The 21,586-nt window shown below is 31.2% G+C and overlaps 7 protein-coding genes across 7 annotated transcripts; 5 read left to right on the top strand and 2 right to left on the bottom strand.

The window, feature by feature from the left end:
- Positions 1 to 330: 330 nt before the first annotated feature.
- On the top strand, positions 331 to 3,093 carry cubi_01519 (uncharacterized protein; the record flags this gene model as incomplete). The annotated part of the gene is made up of 1 exon (XM_029018531.1): positions 331 to 3,093. One exon carries the CDS (start codon positions 331 to 333, stop codon positions 3,091 to 3,093), a length of 2,763 nt encoding a protein of 920 aa, XP_028873758.1.
- Positions 3,094 to 3,415: 322 nt separating this feature from the next.
- Positions 3,416 to 6,400, bottom strand: cubi_01520 (uncharacterized protein; the record flags this gene model as incomplete). The annotated part of the gene is made up of 1 exon (XM_029018532.1): positions 3,416 to 6,400. The coding sequence occupies one exon, from the start codon at positions 6,398 to 6,400 to the stop codon at positions 3,416 to 3,418; it is 2,985 nt and encodes a 994-aa protein (XP_028873759.1).
- Positions 6,401 to 6,936: 536 nt separating this feature from the next.
- cubi_01521 (uncharacterized protein) lies at positions 6,937 to 8,670 on the top strand (the record flags this gene model as incomplete). Its single annotated transcript, XM_029018533.1, has 1 exon — positions 6,937 to 8,670. One exon carries the CDS (start codon positions 6,937 to 6,939, stop codon positions 8,668 to 8,670), a length of 1,734 nt encoding a protein of 577 aa, XP_028873760.1.
- A 545-nt stretch (positions 8,671 to 9,215) lies between these two features.
- Positions 9,216 to 9,590, bottom strand: cubi_01522 (CP23 antigen; the record flags this gene model as incomplete). Its single annotated transcript, XM_029018534.1, has 1 exon — positions 9,216 to 9,590. The coding sequence occupies one exon, from the start codon at positions 9,588 to 9,590 to the stop codon at positions 9,216 to 9,218; it is 375 nt and encodes a 124-aa protein (XP_028873761.1).
- Positions 9,591 to 10,740: 1,150 nt separating this feature from the next.
- cubi_01523 (uncharacterized protein) lies at positions 10,741 to 13,728 on the top strand (the record flags this gene model as incomplete). The annotated part of the gene is made up of 1 exon (XM_029018535.1): positions 10,741 to 13,728. One exon carries the CDS (start codon positions 10,741 to 10,743, stop codon positions 13,726 to 13,728), a length of 2,988 nt encoding a protein of 995 aa, XP_028873762.1.
- Positions 13,729 to 16,065: 2,337 nt separating this feature from the next.
- On the top strand, positions 16,066 to 16,809 carry cubi_01524 (uncharacterized protein; the record flags this gene model as incomplete). The annotated part of the gene is made up of 1 exon (XM_029018536.1): positions 16,066 to 16,809. One exon carries the CDS (start codon positions 16,066 to 16,068, stop codon positions 16,807 to 16,809), a length of 744 nt encoding a protein of 247 aa, XP_028873763.1.
- Positions 16,810 to 19,910: 3,101 nt separating this feature from the next.
- On the top strand, positions 19,911 to 20,906 carry cubi_01525 (uncharacterized protein; the record flags this gene model as incomplete). The annotated part of the gene is made up of 1 exon (XM_029018537.1): positions 19,911 to 20,906. The coding sequence occupies one exon, from the start codon at positions 19,911 to 19,913 to the stop codon at positions 20,904 to 20,906; it is 996 nt and encodes a 331-aa protein (XP_028873764.1).
- Between the last annotated feature and the right edge of the window lie 680 nt (positions 20,907 to 21,586).

Raw genomic sequence — 21,586 nt, forward strand, 5'->3', positions numbered from 1 at the left:
ATTTATTATTAAAAAAAAAAAAAAATCCAATTATTCAATCTTTCAAAAACTATCTCTTCTTTTCATGTTCATTTGAAATCCAATTTGTTAGGCTTTATTTTCATTAAAATATTTTCTAATCTTATTTATTCATTTGCTTTTATTTCTATCTTGAACAAAAAATGCACTTTTGGCGCCAAATTATGTTTTTTATTAAGTTGGATAAATTCGTTACCTCATGTAAAAAAGTATAACTTTGGGAATATAAGGACCATTTGCTTAAAAAACTTAATTTAAAATTAGTAATATTTTAAAGATTTCTAAGAGTAATTTCTGCAATTTAGATGGCAAATGTCACTTAGAATTCGTCCTAATTATAGGAAACTTTGGTTTGCATTATTTCTTACTATACTGGCTCTGACTGACTTTACTGGAAAAGTATTATATGGGTTAAAATGGCCATCAGGTGTTGAGCTCAGCTTTTTGAAATTTTTTGGGAAGTTTAGATTGCGCAGTGTAAGCTCAAATCTTAATAATTCAAAAAAGAAATCTTTGAAGAAATTGGAAGTACCATTTATTTCTCCAGAATGTAGCATTAGCAGTAATATTAAAAGAGATACTGAATTAAATAATGAGACTGCCTTGAAGGCTAATATATCCACTTCAGAAATATTTGAAGCAAAAATTGGATTTGGAAATAATTATATCTCTTTGCTTCCTCTACTTTTGGGAAAAGAGAGATTTGATCTTGTTGTAAAAACCATCGAAAATGAATTAAAGCTTTATAATCACCTAAAGGCATTTCCAAAAAGAATAGAGATTGTTGAAAAATATATCCAACTTTATACATTCTGTTCATATTTTTCCCCAATGTTATCATGTGAAATTAAGAAGATTTCCGATAATTTGGAGAATTTGTCAAATGGTACTTCGATTTTATCCGATGTTTCTAATAATATTACTAATCCCAATCTCTTATACAATCGGAGGCCAAATTCTTCCGTTGTCAACTTTCCTTGGGTATCTTCAAAATACTCTTATAAATGGAACGTTATTAGTGGTGCATATGGTGATGTTATATGTGGGAAAATTGTTGGTGGAAATAAGAACATACTTTCTCACAGTCAAGACTCAACTTCATTCTTCTTTAGTACATATAAAAACTTTAAATCCAAGGAATATGTTGTATTTCTATCGTCCTCTGAAGTATCTGAGACAAATCTTAAATACAAACAACTTGAGACAGGAAAAGATATTCATATTTGCATTAAATCATTCAGGTCGGCTACTCATCCTGAATACTTTACGATCTGGAATGATGAGAATTTTAATCTGAAATGGCTGGAGAGGGACACTTGGCTTTCAGGTCTTGAAAATGAAATGTATATTAGATTTACTCCAAATCAAATTTTTATAGCTCCAAGGATATTAAAAAACACAAATCGCTCTAGTGGAAATATTTTGGTTACACAATTAAATGAAAAATCTTCACATGTATGCATAAAAAACTGTGAAAACTCCATTTTCTATCCTTCAGTTTATGAATCTCACTATCCCTGGAATATTCCATCAGGAAGATTTTGGTCTTCTTACTTAATTATGGAACGATTTATCGGTCCAAGCTTTTCTGATGTTTCCAATTTTCTTGTTCTAGATTCTGTCATTAATTGGACAAAGCTTTCAAAAGATAATTTCTACCTTTGGAGTGCTTCACTGATTCATGTTGTTTATTTATTCTTTTCTGCTCTAATTTCCTTTACATTTACCGGAAGCCTGTTATATCAACACTGCGATTTACATGCGAATAATTTGATTCTCTTAATTGAAAATTGGAAGATTGCTGAAAATGACTTATTTTCGACAGCAAAATTCCAAGTTTCATTTAAAGAAACAATTTCTGAGATTCTCTCATCTAGTATTAAAAACGTCAAGATCATTGATCTTACATACATTACTTATTTAAATGACAAAAGACGTTCTTCAAACTTAGTATGTGAAACTTTTGGTGAAGTATCAATTAGAGACATTGAAAATTGGATAATCTTTCTCTACAACTTAAAGAATGATGTTGATAATATTTTTTCCAAACATCAAGATATTCCCAAAAATATTAACCCACTTTCCATTTTGATCAAGTTATTTGAACGTGACATAAACTTTAATTCAACCAAGCCAAAGTACGTTGGAGGCTCAGAACTTTGGTGGAAGAATTGGACTTTTAATCAAAATAAATTTGATGATTTGTATGACTCCGTTTTGGGAGTTGGAAATTTCTTCAAAGAAGCCATAAATCAGGTGGAATCCTTAATATTTGAAAATGAAAACATTCCATTTTTTCCTCCATTAAAATCTTCTTATTCTAAAGTCTTGACTAACCCAATTATTTTTGAAGTTTACTTTAAACAATTATTTTATGTACCATATTCTATCTTATCTTTTGGAACTTGTATTCACCAGCATGAAATGATTCATAACCAAACTTATTTTTTAACTGCTGCAGAAACACTAAGTCATTACTTTTTAATTTTATTCCAAAATGAACCAGATAAACTTCCTTCTTGGGCCCACAAAGATCAATTTGGTTCAAAACTTCTTTGGAACAAATGCATAAAATCAAATCCTTTATTTTCAAAGTCTATTTCTGAAAACTCACTAAAAGAGTTTTATTATGAACCATGTTTCACAGAATCCTGTGTTTCAAAGAAGTTCTTTTCAAAGAAGATCAAAACCTGGATTCAAGAAGACAGTCAGGACAGAGACTTCTTTTTTAATTCTTCCGAAAAACTTATCTTGTTTTCTACCAATAAAATCAACTTTGCCTTATCTATTCTTGTTTTGAACCAAATTAAATTCAATGTTAAGGATTATTTAATGAATTCTCCTAAAAAACTGATTCAAATCTCAGTGGACTTCTCAAGTTCCATTTCAAATTATTTAATTAATGTAATTCACCAAGAGAAATCTGTCCAAGATATTCATCTCTTTTTATCGTTTTGTTTGGCAGAATACTACAAACATTTACTTTTATTCATTAATCTCTCAAATTTCAATTTCGGTGAGAAACTTTGTTCAAAAATTCACAAGGCTATTTTCATCAAATATACCAATAGTTAATTGTGATTATATTTACTTTTTTTTTTTTTTTAAGGAAGAAACTTAAATTATTGATATTCTACCAATTCTCTTTGTTCCTTTTCTTTTTCTTTACTAAATCTCTCAACTAATTCAACTCCACTCTGCATGCATTCCACATAATCTGCATGTACATGCAAGAAATTTTACACGTAATAATTAATTTGTAGGAAAATAACTGAAAACCAAAACTAAAAAAACTTAGATAAATTACAATAATTAAATAAATGAAAGATGATAAGATCAACTTAAACTAAAAATACCAAAAAAAAAAGTAATTACATGTAAAATTTATTTAAATCAACTAATAAACTTTGATATCAATGTAATTCAGTGGCTTTATGAGAATATTGCAAAAGCCTTGTCTAATTATCTCGTTATTCGGCGAAGCTTTGGTGTTAAAATTAAGAAAGTCGTATTTACAAATGTAGTTCGGATGAATTATCTTTAGTTTCTGTTGACCATTAGACTCAAAGAGAGAATTTTTAATATCTTCAGAATAGTAATTAAATTTAGGACTGGATTTAAAGCGTTTATAATTTCGGTCAGATTCTATTCCTTCTACGACCTTTCTGCAATTTTCTCTGTTCTTACTGTCATCAATGTATTTTTTAATTGCAATCTCATAGTAAGTTTTATAAAACATCTCACATGAAAGTAGGATCTCATTCTCTGACATATCTCTTGTTCCGTTCGAAGTTATATCCAAAATAGAAGCGCTTCCCTTCAAAAACTTTAAAATAGTATTTAGCTGTCCTCTTTTTCCAGTAAAAGATGATTCAACTCTAAAAGAGAATCTGAGACCAACAAGAGTCAGAGAAAGAGAAAGATTAGACTGATAATAAAGATTAAAAATCCATCTGTCAAGTAAAAATTCTTCATAATCAAAGGCATTTTTTGTCTCAATAATATTAGTAGCCTTATTTGAAATCCCTTTTCCTAAATCACCATTCAATACAGAAATTGTTTCCAGAGTAAGATTTTGGAGGTCTCTGTTCGAAGAGTTAATCTTCTGACTTTTAAATTCTTGGCTCCTTATATGTTTCATAAAACTATCGTAACTATTTTTTAAAGATTTGCTGGGACCTTTATTATAAATACTATAACCATTTATTTTATCATTTACAATATCCAATTTCTGTAACTTGGCTTTGTTTATCCGATTTTCCTCTAGTATACACTGCTTTATAACAGAGCATTTTTCGTTCTTTAAAACAGCTTGCACTCCTCCAAATTCGAATACAAAACCTTGTTTTTCATTATGAGATGGTAAACATGTCTCCATATTGCTTGCCAACAAATTCCAATAAAACAAAAGAGAAAGTCTAGACAAATCCCAATAAGAGATTCTAAGATCAGAGATTGTTTTAGTCTCAGTATTTATTAAGTTTGATAAAATCTCTGAAATGTGTTGCTTTACACAATATCCAATACGCATTGCTCTATAGTTAAACATGGCATATCCTCTCAAATATGAATGGAACTGGACACAAGGTGAACTTTGTAAAACTCCATTTTCAGCCATGAAATCCTGGAGATAATCACAAACCATCATAATACCCTCAAATTGTTCATTAAAAGTGTTAATAGAAACATCACTAGATTTGGAACCAAATCTCTTCCATTGGCGATACCATTCTGGGGCCTTCCCAACATAATAACTTGATATACGTCTCCATTCAGGAATGTTCATGATTTTCTCAAAAAAGTTCATGGCCTTTTTATTAATCATCTTAAAGTTTTCAGTGCTTTCTGGAGCAATCTCAAACGGATAATAGTCCCATCTGAATAAGGGTCCAATTAAAAGAGCTGTGAGACATTCAGTATCAGTTACAGAAATTTCTTGTAAATCAGTACATGGAATTGATCGATTTCTATCTCCAATATTTTTTGGTGTCCAAACAAACATATGGTCAATAATCTTAACATTTTCAAGTTTAACAAGTTTTTGCATATTAGTAAATAAAATTCTGGAAAGAGTCATAGTTGGGACATTTTGGATTATTATATTGTCTCCATGTAAATCACAATGCATATAAAGATATCTACCAGTTGTGGAGAATGTAGAAATGATGGAAAAACCCATATATAATAAGAATAAGCTATTATTGAACCATCCCTGCCAGTCATCAGTAAGATTGTAGTAATAAACTGCAGCTAAAGATTTAAGTCTCTTTTTAAACCCATCAAACTTCATGCCATGAGAGTACTCCATGATTAAAAACTCAGAAAATTGGCTGTCTTTATTTTTCAAATCAGAAATAATCTGACTAGAATCCACCTTTGTTGAAACTAAATTTTGTTTATTTAAGGCCTTATTATGTTGATGAGTACCCTTTAAGTAATTAGTATTAGAAGTTTCAGTCATAGAGACAGAGATTGAGTATAATGAAAATACTCCTGGGACAAAGTTAACATATCCCTGGTAGGTTTTCCAAACTTCAGAGGAGGAAAGAAACAAAGTATACTCTTTTTCTCTATTCCAAAAAGTTTCACATCTTTGAAAGTTCTTAATGATCTGACCTTTAATAGCCACTTGAATTGTAACTCCATCTTTAAGCCAACCAGGGTCGTATATTCCATTTCCGTGAAAAAATACTCTTAGATTAGACATAGGAGTTGATCTAGGTCTGAAAAATTTGTAAAATTCAGAATTTGCATCAAAATGTAAAGATTCATCCTTATTTACATACAAAAATTTGCGTTCATCTTGATTGTACTTATCAGAAATAAACTGGAAGTCATCTTCAATGTGATACCCATGCGATGGAGTTGTCATATATCCTGCAACCACTTTAGCATGAGAACCTTTAAAAACCAGCCAAGTATGTCCTGTAGCAGTCTTGAAGACAAGATTTAGGGGATCCTTAGAGCTTGATGAAGAGTTTTTTCGTAGTAAACATTTGAATATTGGCTGCATTTGTGCACAAAAAAGCTCAACCGGGATAAGTTGAGCTAGTTGCTTTCCTTTAGGTACTTTATGTAAAAGAGTAGACTCGAATTGTCTAGTAATAGAAAGAAGTTCCAAGTACTCCTCTCGGTCTTCAGGTAAACCACAAACTGGATCTTTAGCATGGCTATCGAATTTGTACTTTTTGATTTGGTGCTGCTGTGGATAGTTAGAATACCCTGATAATGCTGTTTTGTAAGTGCCCTGTAAATCTTGCTCATTCTGGATATTTGACTCGGCAAGGTTTCCAGGACAAAAGCAAAAGAAAATAGCAATAAAAGTAGTAAAGAAGCAAGTTCTCCATTTGCATTGAGTTAACATTAGCCTTAACGATTTCATGCTATTGACCTCTTTAATTTTCCATTTGAGTTCCAAAGCTAAAGTCTCACCAGATGTTTGGAGATGTCTTCAACACTATTCTTACAATGTACAAAAACCAATCGATCCTCCTAAAATAAATCCTGTCACTTTGTTTTCATACAGACTTTCTGTTTTAAGTCTTTATTGTCAAAGAGTGCTTGGATTCAATACCGGTATTAAATTTAAGGCGCCAATATTCTAGAAAATAGGTCAGGGAATGATAATAAAAATAGGCGAAAAAACAATAAAAGTCAAAAATTGAAAAAAAAAACAAGGGGAAAAAAGGAACAAAGTAAAGTAATAATTAAGGATTTAAAGGTGTTTTTGAGAAGTAGGAAGGTGGAATTTATAATTTGATAAGGCTGAAGATATTATTTTTCGAAGTTATTGCTAGATAATAGAAAAAATCAATAAATATAAGTTCGAAGAGCTAAAACTTGGAAAAAAAAGCATTTTTATATTTTATGAGGAGTTGTTTTAGCTATAGTGGGGTGTTGTTTCTGACATTTTGTTGGATGGGTTTGGTATTGTCAACGCTTGAAATTTATATTAGTAAGTATCAGGTTGATAACTTTAAGAAATGTGTAAATAGTTTGAGCTTGGACTCTAATATATTTTCCAAGAGCAGAAGAATTAACAATGTTATAGTGGATAAGATAATAGATATAAGTTCAAGATATGGTGTTTTGCTGGACTTTATTTTATCATTTGAAAATTGGATTAAGAGGTTTTCAAGAGAGTACCATGGAAATACTTTTAAGAATAAGGAAATCCTTACTTTAATAACATCAATAAGCTCGGAGTTTGATATTCTCAAATTAAGATTCAACAAATTTAGTAATGATGTTGATCTTTTTATTGATTCCATATTTTCAAATAATTCTTCAAAACGTCCTTTTGGAGAAAAGATTGCAAAGGCGAAATATAAGAAGGAAATAGAGAATTTATACAAAGAACTTGAAACATTAAACTTGGAGATTAAAAAGCTGGTAAACTACCAACAAAAGTTAATTACTTCAAGTTCATTGTATATTGTAAAATTAGATAGTGGAGCTAATCAGTTAAAAACAGCTCGGAATGATGAAGTTATTGACATGTCAAATGAGAATAGTTTGTATGACTTATGGATATTTTATGAACACCATAGACTACCTAACTTGAAAGAGAAGGTAGTTTTTCTTTCAAGATCGATTTCTCTTTTGATATATCAAAACAAAATATTGCTAGAATTCCTATTAAAGAGGTATAGAGTTTTGACAAAGCAGTATTCTGAGTTTTTTAACTGTTCAAAGTGCAATTATAACCTTTTTGATAACTTGAATCGAACCAGATCTGAAAATTTGAGAGCAAACTCTACTAAACTAATTCCATCTAAAAAGTCTGAGTATAGTATAAATCCTGAAGTTTCTATTCAACTGCAACAAGAGTTTTTCACAAAGTGTTTGGATGCTGAAGATTTGGGATTAATGACTCCTTTAGATTCATTTGGGAAAACTGAAGGGATAATTAATATAGAGCTTTTCAATGTAATCCATATGGTAAAGTTTCTAATAGGGGAGCTTGAAATAAAATGTTCAGAATTTCAAAGGAATCACGGAATTCTTTCAGAATTTAAAACCTTCATCGATAGTGAGCTTAGAGTGAACACAACAAACATAAACGATTTCTTTTTCTCAGGAAAACCTCATATCAAAAAGAGTGTATTCAGCCAATTAACCTATCAAGTGAGCCAGCTTAACACAATTTCGGAATTTGCCCACACATTAGAACAAAGCATAAAAACTTATCACTACTTCAATATTCCTTGCTATTTTGGAATTGTTAACTACTACTTAAAGCAATCCTTTGATAAATTTTTTAATATTTTTTATAACTTAAAAAACAATCCTAAAGAGAAAGGTTTTTCCACCATTAACATGCCTAAATTAGACTCTTTTGAGACTAAAAATCCTGATCACCCTTATGATTTGAACAGATTGAATATCACCATTACTAATGAAATGATAGCCTTTATGTTCAACAGTTCCGAGATTGCAAGCTCAGCAAGAAGTTCAGAAGAATTCAAAAAGTTTCCAAATTTTGAAACAAAATATAACTATACAATTTTTACTAATATAACAGATTTTCCACCAAATCTCAATTTAGGCGGGATATCCGAAAATTTAGAAGTATTAATGGATAGGTTTTTAAAAAGTATATTAGTACACGAAAAAAAAGTAAATGATGAAGAAAACAATATATTTATGTAACAAATCAAATATTTATATAATTTTTATATTTGCTTTCTAAGGAGTTCGTGAATAAGCAAATTGTTGCCAATATCACATAAGAACTTTGAAAAAAATAGCACACTATTAAGTATCTTTTCATTTTTTTTCTTTTATTCCTCTTCTTTCTTGCTTCTTTTTCTCTGATTTTTCCTTGGCTTTTCTCGGGCTACCTTGTATTTTTAGTCAAAAGTTGTAGTTCTATTATCGAGGTTCAATCCTTGATGTATTGGATCCCATACAAATCCCATCTTGTTGGAATATACTTTCTATTGTATCTATTTCAAACCATATAATACAATTAATAGCCTCTGGTATCATTCTAACACTAGCAATTCAGTCAGTCAGTCAGTTTTATGGAGAGAAATGAAGAATATAGATTAACAACCTTAATAAATAACACTCTATTGTTGTTATTAAAGTATTCAAGGAAACTCTCAGATTAATTTTTCAACTATGGAAAATTCAGCCCCATGTTAAGTACTCTGAGTGCACAACTGTTAAGGCCTTATTTGTCAAAGAACAATTTAGGCATCAGCTGGCTTTTCCTGTGGAACACCATTTTGGTCAACTGGTGCTTCTGCAGCTGGAGCTTCAGCTGGAACAGGTGCAGGAGCTTGATTGGATGGTGCCTCAGCAGCAGGTGCTTCTGGAACAGGAGCTGGAGTAGGAACAGGGGCAGGAGCAGGAGCAGGAACAGGAGCAGGAGCAGGAACAGGAGCAGGCTCTGCTTTCTTTGGTTCTTCTGGCTTTGCCTGAGGTTGATTACTGATTGGAGCTGGGTTCTTAACAGCCTTAGCTAATTGGGCTTTCTTCTCGGCTAATTCTCTTTGCTTGTTTGCGTCGGCTGCAGATTTGTTATCGGCAACTTTGGTTTCTGGCTTTGATGATGAGCAACCCATTTTCAATATTGGATGACTAAAAATATATTTCTTTTTCTTTTAAGTGGGAGAAACGCGTACAATGATTTTTTTTTTTCAAAGTAAACGAATAGTGACTTAAAATGTTATTTACTTTTTCTCAGTTTACTGTATATTGTGTCTAGGAATCCAATCAAATCCTTAATGCATGAATTTGATTTTTTTTTTAAACGTTTTGTATCTTATGTCCTGTCAATGATTTCAAAATTTGCCGTCTATTTTTCCTTTGACTTTCTTTTTTTTTTGAAAAAATAGTTACACTGTCTTTTGAATGTATTATACAAAATGTCTTTCTTTATTCCTTTTTTTTCACAAATTATGCACACAAAAATTAATGTCTGGTCTTTTCTACACTAACCTTTCAAATACAATTTATTGAGTAGTCACCTTCTTTACTTTCTATACTGTCTATATGTGTTTTTGAACCCTTCCCATACCTATATTTTCTTCCTACATGTAAAGGCGCCAAAAATGCGTACATGCGCATGTGTCTTATTAAGTCATTTTGAAGATAATACTAAGGAAGGTAATAATGCATGAGAAAAAAAAAAAGGGGGGGGGGAGGAAAAAAATAAGAAAAACACCGAGACAGTTAATTTTATTTAAATTCGTTAATGCTGGGTTTATTCTCAAAATTAACAAAAATTAAATAATATATCTTTTACTCAGTTGTCTTTTTTTTTTTTTTTTTTAAATTCTCTTATTTTATCCATCTTAAATATTTATATAAATATGATTGTTTCAGTAATAATATTTAGGCGCGTGCGCGCTTTTGAAATTTCTAATTAGTTTTTGTGAATAAAATAAAATGTTATGATACTGTGGCGCAATTATAGTGGTAACGAGGGAAACTAATGGTTTCAGTAATAATAATCTACGGAAATTAATATAACCTTGGATATGTAAATATTTTAAGTATTGTAAAGTTTTGTATTTTTCTTTGTATGAAGATTTTCTCGTGAGACAAAGTTAGGTATAACATATTACTACTATTTTAATACAAGAGACTATTTAAGAAAAATTAACAATCAATTATCAGAAAACTGACGTTGGTACTCTAATTTTTCTAGGAAAAACAAGTATATCAATTTTTGTACATTACAGTTTTTTATATGCAATTTAATGTTTTAATATGACTTTAAATAATTTGATATATTTGTTTTTACTAATATGTTTGTTTTTATTTTTGTATGATTTCCAATATTTGGAAAGAGCTCCACAACACGTAACATCACTTCTGAATTTAAAAAGTGAGGTTTATAAAGATGATGGTGAGGATGACTCAGAAGATCTTGAATCAAAAGACGGTGGATCTGGAGATGAAAGTGATAATGGAAGTGTCTTAAGTTTTGTCAGTCAGGCAAGCAGTACTCAACGAAGTAGGTGGAGTGCAGCTTCACCACTAGATCCATATTTTGGGGAACTGGATTTAATTGTTGAAGATAGGCCCACTCCTTCTGATAAGGAAAGAGAATTGGAATCAGCGCTTCTACTGATATCAGGTTCAAGCTCAGACTTAGACTCTGATAAAGATCAAGGAGGAATTTATACTGAGGATAAATCATCTAGTAAAGCTTCTGAGAATCAAGGTGATCACGGAGCAGGTGCAGGTGCAGGTGCAGGTGCAAGTGCAGGTACAGGTACTCTGTCGGATACAGACACAAGTAAGAGCTTATCATGGTGGTTGGGTGATGATGGATCAGGAAGACGAAAAAAACCCACTTTATCCTCGGAAAGACATAGTTCTTTAAAGAAATCCCATAGTTCAGGAGCTACAGGAAAGGGCTCTGGTTCGAGTTCTAGAAGGCACACTCATTCATTGTCTAAACCAGCAGCTTCTAAGTCTTCTGGCTCTGGAAGTGGTGGTACATTGGGGCATTCAAAAGATAAAAAAGGAGGGCATGGATCAAGTGGAACAAGTAAACTTGGAACAAGAGGTGGAATGAGTAGTTCGAAAGGAGCCAGCTCAAGTGGGTCGAGCGGGGTAAGTAGAGGAACAGGTAAAGCAGGAGGAAGTAGAGGTGGCTCAGGAGGAACCAGTTCGGGTGGAACAGGCGGATTAAGCAGATCAGGAACAGGTAAATCAGGAACAGGAGGTAGAGCAGGTGGTTCATTGGGAGCTAGTTCGGGTGGAATAGGTGGATCAGGTGGGGGAGGAGGAAGAAGAGGAGGTTGGTCGGGAGGAATGAGAGGACGTGAAGATACTATATTTGAAGAAGATGAAGAAGAGGAAGAGGAGGATAACCGTAAGGATGGAGAAGATTCCGATGGGTCTACTGGCTCTAGTAGATCATCGGGTTCAAGGGGATCATCAGGTTCAAGCGGATCATCAGGTTCAAGCGGTTCAACAGGTTCAAGGGGATCAACAAGTTCAGGTGGATCATCAAGTTCAAGCGGATCATCAAGTTCAAGTGGATCATCAAGTTCAAGTGGATCATCAAGTTCAAGCGGATCATCAAGCTCAAGCGGATCATCAAGCTCAAGTGGATCATCAAGTTCAAGCGGATCATCAGGCTCAAGCGGATCATCAGGCTCAAGCGGATCATCAGGCTCAAGCGGATCTAGGAGAAGTGAAATCTTATCTAAACTCGAGAAAATCAAAGGTTTGGCAAAGGATGCAAAAGAAAATAGTGAAAAACTTAAAGAAAGCAGAAAGAAGAGCCAGAGTACAGGAAGATCTATAACTCATTTAGAATTACCTGTAGGCGATCCACGAGATTACTGGCCTTTTTCTGATTTGATGACCAAATTTTATAAAGGATTACATTTCCAACCTGACAGCTCAGGAGGTCAAGTTGGCCCTCAGCCTGGACCACAAGATTCGGCCTTACCTGGAGTGAGTGGTGCTGTGGAAGGGACAAGAAGGGGAACTGGCACAAAAGGAGTAGGGGGGAAGGAAGTAGGAAAAAGTGGTAGAGGAGGTGGAGGAGAACACGAGGGTGAGAGAGGAAAGCCAGATGGAAAAGCTGCTGCAGAAACCAGCTCTGGATCTAAGATGCATTCTACTTCAAAGTCCAGTTCTGGGTCTGTCTCTAAACCAATTTCTGGCTCTAGGTCTAGATCCAGGTCTAGGTCTAGGACCAGATCTAGTTCCAGGACCAGATCCAGATCCAGATCCAGATCCAGATCCAGGTCCAGGTCCAGGTCCAGGTCCAGATCCAGGTCCAGGTCCAGGTCCAGATCCAGGCCCAGATCCAGGTCAAGATCTGGATCCAGATCTAGACCCGCGTCTCATGTGTCAGAGGGATCAAAGTCTTTACATTCTTCATCTCGCTCGAGCTCTGAAGCAGTTTCATTACTTCCAGTTCAGGTTACTTTGACCATTTCTCCAAGTGGTTCAAGTAGTAACCTCTCAATATTAAAGTTGGATAACACTGTAGTCGGGATGGTTGACTCGTCCAAAGGAAAAAGAGGCGAAGGCGGAAGTGGAGGTGGTGCAGGAAGTGGAGGTGGTGCAGGAATTGGAGGAAGTGGGGGAAGTGGAGGAACTGTAAAGAGAGGAGGAAGAGGTGGAGGTGGAGGTGGAGGAGGAGGTGGAGGAGGAGGAGGAGGAGGAGGAGGAGGAGGAGGAGGAAGAGGCGGAGGGAAAAAACCTCCAAGCTACCAGAGCATGTCGTATGAATCGTTGGCTGAGTTAAAGAGTGGATTTACGACTGTGTTTAGTTCATTTATGGAATTACTTGAAAGCCTCATTAACTCCAGTTTTTCGTACGAGTGCTTGGAAATGATGGAGGAATTACTCTCTTTGTGCAAGAAAAAGAGTTTGAGATCTTCAGAAACTTGCAAAGGTCTTTTAAGTCTCATTTCCAAATTAAAGGGTATCGACGATGATTACAGAAAATTGAGGGATGAAGCTAATAGATTTGCAACCTCTCTATTGAAAATGGATGAGGGTTTATCAAAGCTAATGGAAGTTTCACTGAAATCCAATGGTTTACTTTTAAAGTCGACATATATCGAATCTGTTAATAACCTAGTTGATACTATTAAAGAGCTAAACCAAAGAATTAAATTACTTAAGGATAGTATGGAGGATGAAAATTCTAAAAATTGTGGAGATGGTGGACATTTGAGTTTGTTGAAGACTCAGATTATGACATTTAAGTCATATCCACATTAGGTGGTTGCATGCTTTTCCATTTTGCATTTTTAGTAACTATTTCACTGGAGGCTGGAATCATAATGTGGTTATGCTACTAAAATGAGCATTTCTTAACTATAGATTCACTTTTTTAACATTTTTAGAATAAGGATTACAGGCAAGATGATTACATATGGTTATATGGTGAAGTTATATCTTAACAATTGAGCAGCTAAGCTAATAACCACAGAAATTGTATTTCCTGATAATATTTGAATTTGAGATTAAAAGGACAAATATACTATTTCCGCGATAGATTCCACATTAAATTCTTTCCCGAAATGGGTTTTAATTGCCTGAATACTCAAAATTATACCGATATTCCCGATTAAACGAAATCCGTCTGTAATCAGTTGCTTAGTTTTAATTAGAGATTTAAGACTAATTTAACATTGGGACACAGTGTGTTTCTGCCAAATGCCAGCAAGGTTGTTAATGCATAATACATGCAACAGCTTATGCATGATTACGTTAAGTTACAAGTGTATGCTCGGATTTTCGTCGGGGAGAGTCCTCTGGCGCTTTTTAGAAGTTTTAGTTTTTGAGTAAAAATATATTTTTGAGTTGATGGTTAAAAACTGGGATTATGCACATTTAGCGACATTTTGATTCTTGTTTATTTAAATATTCCACACTTAATGAATCCCAATAACTTTTTTCTTGTTTAAATTTTTTCATTGAAAGTAGCCAACATATCGTTCTCTTTTTTTCAAGTTCCGAAGTTTTTTTTATTTTATTCACCTTAGATAAAGTGAGGAAGTAAGGAGCTGTGAGGACTGTCAATTAATGGGTATAAAAAGATCTTCAAATTAGGATCAATCTTGTGTTTAATGTTGTGAGTAATGGCTTAGCACCCCTTATCGTGATTCTATGGTTAAGTATTTTAAAGTAACGAGACACTCCTCTATTAGTTGTACCCGATTTTCTTTTATTGGGGATGATTTGACCACTCCAGGGGATTAGTTTTGTAAATGCCTACCTTTATTTTTTTCTTTTTTTTTCTTTTTTATATTTTGGTCTTGTAGAGGCTTGGGGTTACGAAATATGTATATATTGAAAATTTAAGAAAATGCCTGGGTAAGAATACTAAGGATCGCCCAGAAACTATTTGACTTTTTATGATAGAGAGTCTACAAAAAACAATTAGCCGAAGGAGGAGGGAGAAGAATTGGTGATGGAAGAGCATTGGTTGGTAGTTACACTAATTTGGGTGTCGGTAAGTTTGCAGTATAATACTTCTCGACCTTACTTCACTTTAGTCTTTGCTTTGTGAGCTAAGGGAGAGAATAATTAATAGAAAAAAGAGCGGATTCAAATGTACACAGTGATAATAGGTGTAAGTTGGCTTACATAATTTACTCTTTTTTTTTTGAAAAATGAGTATTTAGCTAAAAAAAAATGCATGCAAAACGGTTTTTTACAAAGGGGGGGGGGGGGTGGAAGAAGAAGAGAGGACCATTGTGCTTCTATACATTGGAAATTTGCTATTTAAATAAAAAACATGGGTAGATCTTCTAATTACCAGTGAGCCATAATACTCAAATCCAATTTTGAACTATCTAATAGTTGTTTTGGGACAAATTTAGTAACGTTCTTATGAACATACAATTATGTCTTGAAAAGGAAATTTACAGCTTTTCTCTATTTTGACATAAAAAATATACCTAAAACTCAATAATTTTGTTCAGCAATCTTCCCATTGATTTCTTGTTATATTTAATTCTGTAACAATTTCTTTCTAATAACTAATTTTATTTTAGGTATTTATTTTACTAAAAAAAAAAGTTCTTGCCAAATATGTGGGCTTTTTCTTTACATTATGTTCCACTATTTTCATGTTTTTATATTGCTATTTGATTATGTATTTAGTATATGTTTTTGTCTATTCAAACGATCATAGTTATTTGTTTTTACTGTTTAGAACAGCGGTTCATATCTTAAAACCACTATTTATAAATAATAATTTGCTGACATTGTGAAATATATATTTTTTAAAATAATAATTGTTACCGCCAATATCATAGTAAAAATACTGTAATCAGAGCCGTAAATAACCAGTTTATTTTTACTAATTTGTATTAACTGATCTGAACAGTTTCTTCTGTTTTTAATTTTAATTTCCCCGTTTTGGTGAAAATTACTCTGGCCTTATACTTTAATTTTTGATAAAAGAGGAGTTGAAAGTTTTAAGGTTAATTGATATTTAAAATAATTATTTTCTATTATTTGTTATTCTTTAGTGACTGCCACTGTATTGGAATCTTAAGAAGTTGAGGTTATAATATTTGGGAATTATTGTATTTTCACCTTAATAAAATGAGACTTTATTGTTTATTTTTTATCTATTTATTATCTTTTATTCAAAATGATGTGTTTGAGTCATCTGGTGATTCACGTATTATTTTATCTCTATTCTCATCTTCACTACTTAAGTTATCTACAAATATAGAAGATGGTGGAGGGCCAGACGTGGGGGTCACTTCTGAGTTTCAAAGGTTAAGTTTAATGGAACTTGACGATATTGATACTACAGAAAGTGATAAGGGAAATCTGGTAACTGTCTCTTTTCAGGAATTATTGAGCTTAAGAAGTAGAACATTAACCACTCTTAGAGAAATAAAAACTTCATATTTATCTTTGGTTGATCATCCAATAGATGAAAAATGTGTTGGTTCAGTCACTTTAATTTATGAAGTATGTGCTTTAGAACTTGATGCAAATAATAGTATTTGTAAACTTTTGAAAAAAATTCTAAGAAGAGTTAAAAAGGTTGAGAGAAATTATTCTGCGATGATTCGAAAGTACTCTGGTTATAATAGAGAAATTCTTTCAGCCTTATTTGACTTGAATTCCTTAATGAATACATACTCACGAAGAGTTGAATTGAAAAAAAGTTATTTAGTGTCAACTGAAAAATTATTAAGAGATGTTTCTTTGTTTTTTGAAGGCAATAAAGGTTTTACGTCATTTATTATATCAATATATACACAATTCTGTTCTGTAGGTGGTATTACTTACTATACTAACAAGGTCGATCAAGAAATACAACTAAAGAAATAAAAAAGTTTAGAGAAAGTTTTTGATTTGGAAAAAAGGATAGAGAAGGGATGAAATGAACAATTTCAGAAGAAGATGAGTAAATCTGGAAATTAACAGCGAGCATGGAACCAACAAGAGAGTTAATTCCAGAAGATGACTTTATTTTCAATTTGAATTCGCATTCTCAATTGGAAATTATTTAGCAGGGAACAGGTTAAATATGAGTAATTGAATTAATCTTGGAATTATTTTGAGATTAATTTGGACAATGTGTTAATTATTACTGTGTAAATTAGCTTTTTTACGCAGAGTTATGATTTAAATCGAGATTCGGGCTTGGGTTCGGATTAAGATGAAGATTCGGATGAAGATTCAGATGCAGAAGTGATCTGACTTGATTGTGATTTATTATGTTTGAAGTTTCTTTTTTTTAAAGGAATTATGTATTGCTTCCAAAAATTGCATGTAATTCTTAGAATTGCATGCAATTTTTGAAAAGAAAATTTTAATTTTTTGAATTTGATTTTTTTTTTGTGTTGATTAAATTTTATATATGTATGAAAATTAGCAATATATTGCAAATTGCTACAGTTATACTGGTTATAAATCGAGAAATAGTTACTGATTTTGTTTCATTTAAACGTAATGAAAATAATCTAATACATTTCTCATGATATATAACATTTCCAATAATAGTGATTGTAATATTGTGAATAAATTTATGATAATCTCTATTTTAATACAGTATAAGTACTGTAAAAGAAGTTAGGAAAAATGATTTTTTTCTAATTTGGTTAAAACCAAGAATGGATGTTTTAGGATCGTTTTTGGAGTTATATATTAACTTTAGAAAATACTATAAAAATAGGTTATAATCAATATTTGGAATATCGGAAAATGATTTCAAGTTTATAAGTTATTTTTCCAATGAATTTAAACTGATTATATTGAGAACCAAAATTTTTTTCCTCATAAAATTACTTGGTTTTTTTAATTTTCTATAAAAGTAAATTAATTTTATTTGAAAGATTTAATTTTCTACTAAAAAATTTTAAAAAGCTTTTAAGCAAGGTTTAAACAAATTTTTAATAATATTTATTCATACACATATTTAGGCATGTATTAGGGAAAATGCATGAAAAATACCCATTATTTGTTGCTTTTATTGTATTATTAAAACTAAATTAAAACAACTTTGGGCAAAAGTATTGTTTCAGAAAATTACTTCAAATTGTGTTTATTTAAATATTTAAGTTGGTTATATGTATTTTCAGATTGTACTTGAAAATACTTCACTCTATCTTGCTTTTCATATTTCAATCTATTAATATAATATTTAATCTTACCAATTATTTACATACTATTAGGAATTATTATAGTCATTTTTTTTATGATGATAAAATCAGATTATTTACTTGTAGAATACTATAAACACATGTAATAAAAGGCGCCAAGGCTCTTCTCATGCAAATTTAATTTATTTCTAATGTTTAACAGATTAAAAACAAAATAGAAGGTATAGGCAGAAAAATTCAATTTGCATTTAATATGGTGTTAATTTGTAGGATATTTACGGGTGGGAAGGTAAAAAAGATACAAAGTAATTTTTTATATTTGCAAATTTTTCTGATTTTGTATGAATAGTGTTTTGTTGTTTATGCTTGTATGCCAAAGTTTTACATGAATAAGAAATATTGTTCAAAATGTATGTATTTGTATATATATTAGGAGGATGAAAAGAAAAAACTAGTTTTGATGATTAGTGCAAATTTGAAAAATTGATTTTTGTTTCTTATTTTAGTTGAATATTGAAGTTAAAAAAAAAAAATTATATTGAAAGTAGTTATTTTTACTTTACCGCCATGGGGGGAAGTCAGAATTGATTAAAAGTAGTGTTATGATTACTAAATTGCATAGCATTTGTAATCGGTATTAGAAGTAAAAGGGGGGGGGGAAGGGGTCTATTGTAGATGATTAGTTAACCAGGTTGAATTTTCTTAAATTCAGTTGATAAAGTTAAGTGAGGATAGAAATAAAGATTCTACAAAGTTTGCAAATATGATTCTTTCGAATAAACATAATAAACATTGCATTTCCTCTATTTAATAAAACAAAATTTAAAACAATTTCATTGGATTTGGAATAAAGAGAATTGATAAATATGTTTTTAATACAGTAATGTCAATGTAAGTTTTAATTATTATATTTCTCTCCAACATCTCACAGTTTAATCCATAAATTGAATAATTTTAAGGTACCTTTTGAGAATTTAACCTAGAACTTTATGTATATGAGGTTGAATAATGCTTACTCAAATTTTTTATTTAAATTTGTAAACTATATAGCTGGCACATGTATATTAGATTTAGTAAAAACAAAAGAATGGCCAAAGTTTATCAAAATATTAAGTTTGTAGTAGGTAATTTGAAATCAATATTTTGAAAATGAAAACAAAACAATTGATATATTAAAACCATACAAACCAAGATTCAATGATTGATATTGTGAATGGCAATGTTTATTTAAAGTTTCTCTATAAAACAAAATTTTTTTTTAATAATATACAAATTTTGGTGAATCATTATATTAAAAAAAAGAAACTGTTGTAATGTCCAAGCTATCCAAGTACAAGATATCAATATTATATTACAAACAATCTGCTCATTTATAGAGTGATCAAGCTCAAAGCGTTAAGTAATTATAGGGGCAACCGGAAAAAAGATAAACCTACTAAAAAATAAATAAGTAGAAAAAATGAAAATAAATTGGGCTGAAGAATTAATAATCGAAAAAAAACTAAAAGGTTCCCGCGTATTTTTATTGATATATTTAATAAATAATTTAATTCAAAAACTTAATTAAAACAAATATGATATCATGTAATACTGACCAGTCAACATGTTAATAAAATTTAATTTTTATATAATATAATTGACCTAGATATATTTATTTATTTTTTTTTGTAAGACAACGCATTTGTTTACTGAAACATGTTTAAGATGAACCGATTTACGTAAAAGTTAAATCATAAAGTTATTAAAGTATTGTCTACAGAAGAAAATTGCATTGGATTTTTCAAGGTTATAATAATTACATGTGTTCTGGTCGCAAATAATGACGTGATGCGAGGAATTTTTGCGATGTTTAATAGTCTGACCAAAACATTGTTATTGTTTTTTGGCCAGTTAATACTTTTTCATTACTTTTTTTCAACCATATCTTTGAGATGTGTGTACTTAAATAATGTTTCAATCCTACATTTAAAGGCAAGCAATTTTAATTTAAACGAAAGCCCTCAACTTGAAACGGATGACCCGCAGTTATCTGGCTTGCTTGAGGAGTACCAAAGGTTAAGCACAATTAGCATAGATCAGGATGAAGAATATACAGAAATTTCAATAATAATGAGTCGAGATTCCATAGTAGAGCTTCTTTACACCATAGATATGGCTAGATCCGTTCTCAGTGATTGGACTACAAAATTTGAGCGTTTACATCTGGGCCGTAGTTGTTTAGATTTCATCCGAGATATGATTAGAATATGCCAAGGGAAAAGATACAAAAATTGTCCTCTTTGCAGAAATATTATGACGAATTATTCGAAAGTAAAGAAGATTAGTAGGGACTATGATAAATTTATGGAGAAGTTGGATCATTTAAATATTAGGCTGTTGGGCATACGCGCTAAAACACAATCTTATATAAAAGCAGAACATGAATATGTAACGGTTCAAAAAGAAGATAAAGACGTGGCTTTAAAATTGTGTGAATATGTCCGTAGGTACTTTGCTTTTGATATAGATGGTTTATACAATTTATTTGAAAGATACAATTCACTTTATTGTAATACTTTAACTTTGTATATGGTAAAGGACAAACTAATTACTTATAAACCTTCAGTTTCTTTTAAAGGCAGAACTAAGCACACTAGTAGTAGTAGGCGGTTTTCAAGAAAAAGGTCGATTTCAGTAAGAAATGAGGCCTTTCCTCTAAAACAAAGAAGTAATAGGCGGAAGTCTTCAAAGTCTAGAACATCTTCTTCATCGCCAGAAACAAAGGGTTACTTGAAACCTACAATTAGCTATATTAACAAAATTAAAAGCAAAAAATCTGAGTAGCAGATGCGGAAAAAACGATAAAATTTTCTAATTTTTTGTTTCATGGATTTTTTTTTTTCTAATTAGAAAAGTTTATTCATTTTGTTTCTTTCACTTATTAGAATTTCTTTTTTTTTCACAAATTATTTATCACTTTTTATTTTGAATAACACTTTATCACTAACTTCCATTGAATTAAACTATTCACTATTTTTAGATTTTTTTCCTGCACTATAGCTTCCATTAATTGTTCGGAAAAATTGTATCTATTTAACAAATAAGTGAATATGTTACTGAATTAACTATTAAAAACATATATGTGTTAGGTATTTAAAATTGAAAGCTTTGGGTAATAGGAAAAATAGGTAATTCCAATAAGATAGGTAATATTGTCTTTTAGCATCGAATTATTCAAAATATTATTTACAATAGTAATAATTTATCAACATGAATGCATGCATTTATATACCGGTATTAATGTGGATATTGCATGGGTAAAAGAAAAAGTTACAAATATTGTGGAAGGTGCAGAAATTACGAAATAAATATAGAAAAGCACAATTGTGTTTTGAAAAAGGCAAATGAGGAGATTAGTTATAGGCAAGTAATTTTTTTTTCCATATATAATAATAGATTTGAATAGTCTTTTTAATCATACTTGGCTAAGTATCCGATTTTTTTTCTAGCTCGAGATAAAATTT

The sequence above is a fragment of the Cryptosporidium ubiquitum genome (assembly GCF_001865345.1).
Source record: "Cryptosporidium ubiquitum isolate 39726 chromosome Unknown contig_20, whole genome shotgun sequence".
NCBI classification, from domain to species: Eukaryota; Apicomplexa; class Conoidasida; order Eucoccidiorida; family Cryptosporidiidae; genus Cryptosporidium; species Cryptosporidium ubiquitum.